The sequence below is a fragment of the Hyperolius riggenbachi genome, chromosome 8 (genome assembly GCF_040937935.1).
Source record: "Hyperolius riggenbachi isolate aHypRig1 chromosome 8, aHypRig1.pri, whole genome shotgun sequence".
NCBI lineage: Eukaryota > Metazoa > Chordata > Amphibia > Anura > Hyperoliidae > Hyperolius > Hyperolius riggenbachi.
This window is the reverse complement of record NC_090653.1, coordinates 25,425,563-25,436,050: the sequence shown is the minus strand read 5'-3', so window position 1 is coordinate 25,436,050 and position 10,488 is coordinate 25,425,563. Positions and strand designations below refer to the sequence as shown.

General features: G+C 46.8%; 1 protein-coding gene across 1 annotated transcript in view; it reads right to left on the bottom strand.

Moving 5' to 3' along the window:
- Positions 1-429: 429 nt before the first annotated feature.
- The window catches only part of VASP (vasodilator stimulated phosphoprotein), a 62,547-nt gene continuing 52,488 nt past the window's right edge, over positions 430-10,488 (bottom strand). Inside the window, exon 12 of the mRNA XM_068250098.1 lies at positions 430-2,830. Within this exon, the coding sequence (XP_068106199.1) occupies positions 2,793-2,830 (38 nt within the window). The 3' untranslated portion in view covers positions 430-2,792. The remainder of the gene's footprint in view (positions 2,831-10,488) is intronic.

Below are 10,488 nucleotides of genomic sequence, written 5' to 3'. Positions count from 1 at the left end.
ACTGATTGCTCCCTAAAAACAGTGGACACACATGCGACTGCTTACTCACTAAACACAACGGACACACATGACTGCTTGCTCACTAAACACAGCAGACCCATATCTGCTTGCTTACTAAACACAGCAGACACACACATCTGCTTGCTTACTAAACACAGCAGACACACACATCTGCTTGCTTACTAAACACAGCGGACACACACATCTGCTTGCTTATCACAGCGGACACACACATCTGCTTGCTTACTAAACACAGCGGACACACACATCTGCTTGCTTACTATACACAGCGGACACACACATCTGCTTGCTTATCACAGCGGACACACACATCTGCTTGCTTACTAAACAAAGCAGACATACACGACTGCTTGCTCACTAAACACAGCAGACACACACGACTGCTTGCTCACTAAACACAGCGCACACTTTTTGTATTGTAGGCAAAGTTTATTTCTAGAAAACTGGTTATAAAATAAAAAAAGGTCCGATATACATATATATTGGCATAAAATATTCCAGAAGCCGCTTCTCCTGAATGCCGCCTGGCGCCACGTGTGCCGTGTGCAGCGCCGGGGGGCCTTCCAACCGTTCTGTCCGCCATCCAGTGTGTGGCCCTAATAGTCTAACACCTAATAAAGCCTTTACCCGCCACCTTTAGAAACCACCAAGCTGATTCTGCTGCGCTACAATTATTGTACAAAAATTGAAATGATTTAGAAATTATAAAAAAAACCCGTTAATAATTATCCCAGTAAAAATTCTATTGGTCGAAGCTTGCAGCCTCTGCTAACCCGTTTCAAATGGCTCTGCAGCATACGTTGCAAGAGCAGGAAAGGCAGCCTACGGAATGCAGCGTAGGAGTATGCTGTATGGGGGAGGGGCGTCTACAGACTGGTGCAGGATTAGGGTGTATATGGGGGAGGGGCCTCAATGGGACCGGGATTAGGAGGTACAGAGGAAATGTATGTCTATGAAGTGTACGAGATTAGGGAGGGTAGAGGAAAGGTGCTCTTAGAGAATGTGTGTCTACAGGGATATATTGGGGATTGGAGTATGTGGAGGGAAGGTGTGTCTATGGAATGGGGCTGGGATTAGATAGCAGTAAGGGGTGTCTACTGAATAGGGCGAGGGATTGGAGGGGGGGGGGTGTACCACAGAAGGAAGGTGTGTCTATGGAATGTGGCGTGGGATAGTAGGAAGGAGGTGTATATGGAATAAGGGGTGGGTCTATGGAATGTGGCGTGGAATAGTGAGAAAGAGGTGTATATGGAATAAGGGGTGGGTCTATGGAATGTGGCGTGGGATAGTAGGAAGGAGGTGTATATGGAATAAGGGGTGGGTCTATGGAATGTGGCGTGGGATAGTGAGAAAGAGGTTTATATGGAATAAGGGGTGTGTCTGGAATGTGGCGTGGAATAGTGAGAAAGAGGTGTATATGGAATAAGGGGTGTGTCCGGAATGTGGCGTGGGATAGTGGGAAGGAGGTGTATATGGAATAAGGGGTGTGTCTGGAATGTCACGTGGGATAGTGGGAAAGAGGTGTATATGGAATAAGGGGTGTGTCTGGAATGTGACGTGGGATAGTGGAAAAGAGGTGTATATGGAATAAGGGGTGTGTCTGGAATGTGGCGTGGGATAGTGGAAAAGAGGTGTATATGGAATAAGGGGTGTGTCTGGAATGTGGCGTGGCATAGTGGGAAAGAGGTGTATATGGAATAAGGGGTGCGTCTGGAATGTGGCTTGGGATAGTGGGAAAGAGGTGTATATGGAATAAGGGGTGTGTCTGGAATGTGGCGTGGGATAGTGGGAAGGAGGTGTATATGGAATTAGGGGTGTGTCTGGAATGTCGCATGGGATAGTGGGAAAGAGGTGTATATGGAATAAGGGGTGTGTCTGGAATGTGGCGTGGGATAGTGGGAAGGAGGTGTATATGGAATTAGGGGTGTGTCAGGAATGTGGCGTCGGATAGTGAGAAAGAGGGGCATATGGAATTAGGGAAAAGAGGTGTCTGGAATGTGGCATGGGATAGTGAGGAGGGGCATATGGAATTAGGGTGTGTCTGGAATGTGGCGTGGGATAGTGAGAACGAGGGGCATATGGAATTAGGGAAGAGGTGTGTCTGGAATGTGGCATGGGATAGTGAGAAGGAGGGGCATATGGAATTAGGGTGTGTCTGGAATGTGGTGTGGGAAGGAGGTGCACATGGAATTAGGGAAGGGGCATGTCTGGAACGTGGTGTGGGATAGTGGGAAAAGGTGTATATGGAATTAGGGGTGTGTCTTGAATGTGGTGTGTGATAGTGGGAAGGAAGGGAAATTAGGGAAGGGGTGTGTCTGGAATGTGGCGTGGGATAGTGGGAAGGAGGGGCATAGGGAATTAGGGAAGGGGTGTGTCTGGAACGTTGGGCAGTGGATGCTGGAAACAGAATGCAAACATGGTTTGGAGACGGCAGATGATACACATGTTCTGTAATGTTCTAAGGATCTGGTGCTGTACATAGGCTGGGGGGAGGGGGGGTTCTGAGGGATCCAGTGCTCACTAATGGCAAATCTATGGCGGAAATGGAGTCATGAAGGGGGAGGGGGGCAGCAGGCAAACATCTGAAGGTGCAATTGCTTAATTCGGAAGGGGGATATATGGCCATACTGGTAATACAGTAATGGATACATGAAGGGGGGGGGGGGGGGGGGTTCTAAAAGCCCTCCAAGGTGCAGCTCAGCAGGGGAAGAATGCTGATCCTGATTTAGAGCGCAGTAGGTGGAGCCTGAGTCAGAGGGAGGAGTCGGAGCTCACGGTGTACCAGATCTGCGCAGCTCCTGTGCGAATGCTGTAATACAAGGAAGATAATCAGAATTAGATGTTGAATTAAATTCAAGGTATCCCTTAACTACATGTTCCTGGAGTATCCAGTCGATTCCCACTCTGCTCACTGCACAACTCTGCCCCTCCCCCCCATACATACATGTATATACAGGTCATCTTTAGGAGATTACCGATCTCACAGAGGAGCAGCCCACACACATCATACAAGGATTGTACAATCTTCCAGAGTTCATGGTTTTGAGGCAGATTGGAATGTGTGTGGTGAACACACGCTGCTCTCTATGGCGGTGCAATTAATCATACAAACAAAACTAGCCCACAGACAGAGATTCAGAAATGATGTGTCAGTAAAGATCTTACTTCTGCAATCCACCATTAGAGGGAACCTAAACTGAGAAGGATCTGGATTTTTCCTTTTAAAATAATACCAGTTGCCTGACTCTCCTGCTGATGCTGTGTATCTAATACTTTTAGCTACAGCCCCTGAACAAGCATGCAGATCATGTGCTCTGACTGACGTCAGACTGGATTAGCTGCATGCTTGTTTCAGGTGTGAGATTCAGCCACTACTGCAGCCAAAGAGATCAACAGGACTGCCAGGCTACTGGTATTGTTTAAAAGGAAACATCCATATGCCTCTCAGTTCAGGTTCCCTTTAACAACCTATCAACTAAAATATGCTTAACTAGTTAACCACTAAGGGTTTTTTCCCCTTTAGGACCAGCACAATTTTCACCTTGTCAGTCAATGAAGAGAAGGAGGAGGCGGCACTAGTTGCTACTGGCAGCCTTAGTGGGGGTCAGTGGCAAAGGCTCAGTGTGCCTCCGGACAATAGCAAATGTGTACAGCAACAAAATAGTAAGGTAGAGTCCGGGCACCAAAAAGCTGCAGAATCCACGTTTATTTCATCCCCACATACCGACAGAAAAAGGTGCACAGGGCTGGTCTAACAGCCGTTTCACAAGCACAAAAACACTTGCTTCCTCAGAGACGGGTCTCTGAGGAAGCAAGTGTTTTTGTGCTTGTGAAACGGCTGTTAGACCAGCCCTGTGCACCTTTTTCTATGTGGGGATGAAATAAACATGGATTCTGCAGCTTTTTGGTGCCCGGACTCTACCTTACTATTTTGTTGCTGTACAATTTTCACCTTTCAGCGCTCCTTCCTTTTATTCGCCAATAACAACGAAATGATCTATATCTTGTTGTTGTTTTTCTCGCCACCAATAAGGCTTTCTTTGGGTTGTACATTTTGCTAAGAATTTTTATTCTAAATGCATTTGAATGGGAATACTGTGGATAAAAGCCACACTTTATTTGCACATTTGTCCCGGGTTATTACAACGCTTAAAATATTTCCCTAGTACAATGTATGGTGACAATATTTTATTTGGAAATTAAGGTGTATATTTTCCTTTTTCCGTCCATCGCTAATTACAAGCCCATTTTGCAAAAACAACAGTAACATACCCTCATGACATCTAAAAAAAAAAAAAAAGTTCAGTCCCTAAGGTAACTATTTATGTAAAAAGCTTTTTTTTTTTTTTTTTTTTTTTTTTTTTTTTAATATACACAAATGTTTTATTTTAGTAACTGTGGGAGAGTGGGGAGGATAAGGGGTTAATGCATGTATGTGTTACTTCAGTTTTTTGTCAACGACTGCAGGCATCTCATTGATGCTGTGATCACGTCACCGGCATTTAAATCGGTGAATGGGAACGGAGTTCCCGTTCACTGATCACCAACGAGTGGCAACAAGAACGCGAGTGGGAGCGTCTGCAATTGTGAGCGGGGGGTGCGCACAGCGGCAGACAAATACAGTGTTCTCCTCAGAACGTTTTTCCAGCCGGGTGGCTTGGAAAAGTAGCCGGGTGGGACGCAATGAGAGAATGCAAAGCTGGCTCTTTTCTGCGCAACTCTGCTTACAGCATAGGAGGAGGTGAGCCGATGACAGCCGGGTGGTCACCAAAACTAGCCAGGTGGAGCACCCGGCTAAAACAACCTGGGGAGAACACTGAAATATCTACGTCACTGGGACTTCAGATGAAGTCTTGCAAGGCGTAGATATACTGCTGTGCAGTAAGTAGGAAAAGCCCTGGGTCAAACTACTGCAGAAAAACCTCACCATTGTGGGATGGGAGGAGGCAACTGGTATTGTTTAGAAAGAAATCAACATGGCAGCCTCCATTTGCCTCTTGGTTTAGGGGTACTAGGCAGATGCCCTGGAGGTTACCAATAGATCTGCATATAGAACACCTTTGTATAGCTTTTAAACAGGTGTATAAATACAGTCCAAATGCTTACAAATCACGTGGAACCCACGCACACTAGAAAATATACCTGCTGTTTGAAACATATGTTGCCATGTGGTTTAGCGCATTGCGCGCTAAAACCGATTGCGCCACTCTCCCGCCAATGTAGCCCACTCGCTCTGCTGTCAGCATGACAGCAGAGCTCCATAAGCCGGTCAGACCCTGTGAGCCAATCACATTGGCTCACAAGAATCACAGGGTCAGTAGCCAATGAAATTGGTTCCTGACCTGCTCGCTGAGCTTAGCCATCATAGTGCCAGCAGAGCGAGTGGACTTAAGAAACAGGAGAGCGGCATGAACGTCGAGAGAGACGGGCCTGTGCAGTGTGACGACGGTGAGCCCCATTTTCAGACCAAAAAGTCTCTGGTCCTTAACCACTTGATGACCCACCCTTTACCCCCCCTTAAGGACCAGCGCTGTTTTGAGTGATCTGTGCTGGGTGGGCTGTGCAGCCCCCAGCACAGATCAGGTTGCAGGCAGAGAGATCAGAGTGCCCCCCTTTTTTCCCCCCTATGGGGATGATGTGCAGGGGGGGGGTCTGATCGCTCCTGCCTGCCTGGGTGTTGCGGGGGGGGGGGGGGGGCACCTCAAAGCCCCCCTCCGCGGCGAAATCCTCCCCCTCCCTCTCCTACCTGGCCCCCCTGGCGATCGAGGCTGCACAGGACGCTATCCGTCCTGTGCAGCCAGTGACGGGACGTCCCCTGTCACATGGCGGCGATCCCCGGCCGCTGATTGGCCGGGGATCGCCGATCTGCCTTACGGCGCTGTACAATGTAAACAAAGCGGATTATTTCCGCTTGTGTTTACATTTAGCCTGCGAGCCGCCATCGGCGGCCCGCAGGCTATTCACGGAGCCCCCCGCCGTGATTTGACAGGAAGCAGCCGCTCGCGCGAGCGGCTGCTTCCTGATTAATCAGCCTGCAGCTGGCGACGCAATACTGCGTCGCTGGTCCTGCAGCTGCCACTTTGCCGACGCACGGTATAAGCGTGCGGTCGGCAAGTGGTTAAAGTGGAATAAAACTCTGACATAACATTCAATATAAATGTGTTTTCCTACTGTTTATTACCCATACAGTTATTATATTTGCTTTTGTGCACAAGTAATCTGTCTGCTTACAAATTACAAGTCCCAAAGTACAGTTTACCTGCTCTGAAAGCTGCCATTGCATTTTATTGCACAGCTGCTGCATTTATATATTAAAATCAATCTAGAGATTACTTCTCAGCTGCACATATTAGAAGCAGAGAGAGCTCTGTTTCAGCACTTTGCTAAGGTTTACACTCCTTTGTCAGATACATTTAGTAAACAAAAGATAATATCAGCTCTTTGGATGAGGCCAGAAGCTGCCCACTGACGCAAGTTGCTTTGCACTAAAGAATAAAGTGCTGATTAACCGTTTGAATGCTGTTCTGCTACAATTATTTTTGTTGTAGTAGGTTTATGGCTGTAAATAATCTTTTAGAACAAAGGAGAAATGCTGAGTATCATACCATCATAAGGGGCCAGAGACTGCTGGTCTGGAAGCTGCTAATGTGCACTGCAGTGCAACACACAGGGTGAGGGTAACCTGCACAGTCACCGTACATTGCAAAACTGACGCCTTCGGAAAACTGTGGCAAAGGGCACAACATGAGCCTGGAATCATTCTGCTGTGTTATTTTTAGGCCTACATGCTCAGGCTGAAATCTTTTGTTCTTAATGGAGTAAAGAAAAAATAATTTAGGATTTTTTTTTATTATTATCTTCATTAATTTCCATAACTGACAATTTGCACACAGAAATCATCATTATTATTATTTTTTTTATAGCAATTAATTTTTGTAGCTTTAAAGCGATGACTTCTTACTTTTGGTTGTACACTATTCTAGGGCCTTGCTCACACTATGGGCATTGCCTTACATGCATGGCATTTGTTACAAACCGCATGCGCACATTTCTAACAACCTAATATCTTACGGCCTGGTATTTGCGTTTACGCTTGCATCATCTAGAAATGCAACGTAGACAGCGCATTAGGATAACCTAATCACGACCAGGATGAGGCAGAGGCTCGGGAGGCACCAGCCTCTGGGCGCTGAGCCCCGAGGGCACACCTGTGCCACCCCGAGTGCCCCCGCTTGTACAGTGATTGCAGAGTCGCAAGCAGACCTCTGTAGAAATGCTGCAGAAGTTACTCACCTATTGGTGTAGGGATCTCCGGCCGTGTTGCAGTGTCTCCTCTCTAGGACTCCCTCTAGTGGCAGCTCTCATTACATGCACCGCTGGAGGGAGTCAGGAAGGACATGCTGCAATATGGCTGACGTAATCCTGGCGCCAAGGTAAGTAACTTCTGCAGCACTTTTACAGCACTCTGTCTGTGACTCTACATGTTGGTGGGCTACATCTGGCTGTGTAACCTGGGGAGGGGACTGCCCTATACTGGGGTACATCTGGCTATATAACCTGGGTGGGGAAGGGGTACCTAATACTGGGGGTACATCTGGCCATCTAACCTAGGGAGGGGGCTGCCCTATACTGGGGGTACATCTGGCTATATAACCTGGGTGGGGAAGGGGTACCTAATACTGGGGGTACATCTGGCCATCTAACCTAGGGAGGGGGCTGCCCTATACTGGGGGTACATCTGGCTATATAACCTGGGTGGGGAAGGGGTACCTAATACTGGGGGTACATCTGGCCATCTAACCTAGGGAGGGGGCTGCCCTATACTGGGGGTACATCTGGCTATATAACCTGGGTGGGGAGGTTACCTAATTCTGGGGCCACATCTGGCTACCTATACTGTGGAGAAGGGCACTTTGGAATCTCCACCTCTAGTGTTGGAGAATATTCTTCTGACCCTGAACACAATCTATTATAATGCAGAGTTGTTCAGGGAGTGCATTTGCAAATGAATGTGAATGAAGCCTATTTTTTTTTTATCACTTCTTCCTCTTCCACTTTTGAAGTGAACCAGACTTCTTGCTTTTCCACCTTAGCCTTGTCACTGGCCGATAAGCTTGTATAAATATCCGATCTTGTGAAATGAAATTTCGTTCTCACAGCGGAGTGCATATTTTATTAATAGCTTAGATTAAGAGAGATCACATTACTAAAGCCATTTCCTGAAATGTTCCCTAATATGAGCATGTCTGACAATCGGCCGTGTTTATCGCCGTTTGCGGAGCGAATGTCAAGGCTTGCCGTTGGCTCCGCCCCCAGGGAGGTGACCCCCCCCCCCGTGTTGCTGAATGGTACGGCCCATGTTGACATAGAATGCCTGTGCTGCAGGACTCGCCGTATGCTTTGCGTTAGTGGCAGGAAGGGGAAGTGTCTGCGGAGCGTGAGAAGCAGGATTTTGGTATTTTAATGGCTCTTTGTTTGTGTTTTGTTCTTCTAAATAAACTTCCTCATTGAAGGCAGATTCATCTCTCCTGTGACAGGGAGGCTTCGGCCACACAGAACATGAGAGGGAATGGAGCTCAGAGGACACACCAGTGACATCTGCACATTCCTAACAGAGAAACTACTTTAATCATTAAAGGACAACCGAGGTGACAAGTGACATGATGAGATAGACATGTGTATGTACAGTGCCAAGCACACTAATAACTAGGCCGTGTTCCTTTTTTTCCCCGATCTCTGCCTGAAAGAGTTAAACATCAGGTATGTAAGTGACAGTTCCTCTACAATCTTTATAGTTCCTGACAATTCTGACATGTCAGCTGGGGAGAAAGTGGAAGTGAATGCAGAAAATACACTCTCTCCGTTTCCACCCTTCCTAATTTTCACATGGCAAATTCTACTGCTAGAAAATACCCCAAACATATTCTTTGGCGTTTTGCAGTTAAAACGATGTCACATACGCCTTATTTCATTACCCAGTGGGCATTGAGCAGACTGTTAACCCTTGGGTGCTCATCTGTTTTTTAGCATGCGTGTGTTCGTGTGTTAAGAGCACCGCCTTTGACATGGGAGACCAGAGTTCGAATCCTGGCTAGGGTCAGTACCTATTCAGTAAGAAGTTCGGGGCAAGACTCCCCAACACTGCAGGGTGGCCTCCTGAGCGCTTTGAGTCCGACAGGAGAAAAGCGCTATACAAATGTTCGGATGTTCGAAGTGCCACAAGCGACACCATTTTGAAAAGCAGACACCCAGTGCTATTTCAGTATGGGTAGATAGAGAACAGAGGCGCCAACAGGATAAGAAACTAACATTTTTAAAATGTGCTTGGTAGGCAGCGGTGGACTTATCTCCTAGAAGCAGACATAAATACCGTCAAATTTCGAAAATACACAAATGTTATACTCCCCAAAAAGTTGCAACGCGTTTCACAGGTATAACCTGCTTCATCAGGGATATAAAACAGTAAGTTACACAGAGGCGCCTGGTTTCATCACTGACAACTTACTGTTTATACCCATCTATTGCCTGATGAAGCAGGTTATACCTAACTACCTAAATACCAGCCACTACCTATAGCAGGTAGTGGCTGGATAGTGTACTGGTTAAGGGTACCGCCTTTGACATGGGAGACCAGGGTTCAAATCCTGGCTAGGGTCAGTACCTATTCAGTAAGGAGTTCAAGGCAAGCGTTTTGCAGTTAAAATGTCACATACACCTTATTTCATTACCCAGTGGGCATTGAGCAGACCGTTAACCCTTGTGTGCTCATCTGTTTTTTAGCATGCGTGTGTGCGTGTGTTAAGAGCACCACCTTTGACATGAGGGACCAGAGTTCGAATCCTGGCTAGGGTCAGTACCCATTTAGTAAGGAGTTCAAGGCAAGACTCCCTAACACTGCAGTGTGGCCTCTTGAGCCCGTCCCAGTGGCTGCAGCTCTTGAGCGCTTTGAGTCCAACAGGAGAAAAGCTCTATACAAATGTTCGGGTTATTATTATACCTGCGAAATGTGTTGCAACTTTTTTGGGAGCATACAATGAATTTGTGTCCACCCCTGGTGGAGGGGCGATATACCCCCTTCTTTTCCGATCTACAGAGAGCGACATCTTAATCCTGAGTGGGGACAGGTCTAATCTCCTCACCTGCCTATATAGTTGTTACCTGGAGGGTAACCCTGGTTTGTGAGTATACTGTATTATTCTCACTTATATTAATTCACTTCCAGTACAAACTACACTATATTCGGCTTTCTGTGTTCCTTTTGTATTTCAGTATGGGTATTTTGTGTCTTTCAGTCTTGTGGGTTTCCTAATATTTTCCCAAATCTTGTTGCTAAATTTTTATTTTCCTGACAGGTAAGTTATAAAACACTGGGAACGGTTTTCTCCAACTTCTCATGATACTCTACATGGTGACAGTTATGAGCAGAGTCAGGGTCCTTACTTTGTCTTACTCAAGACCATGGAAGGA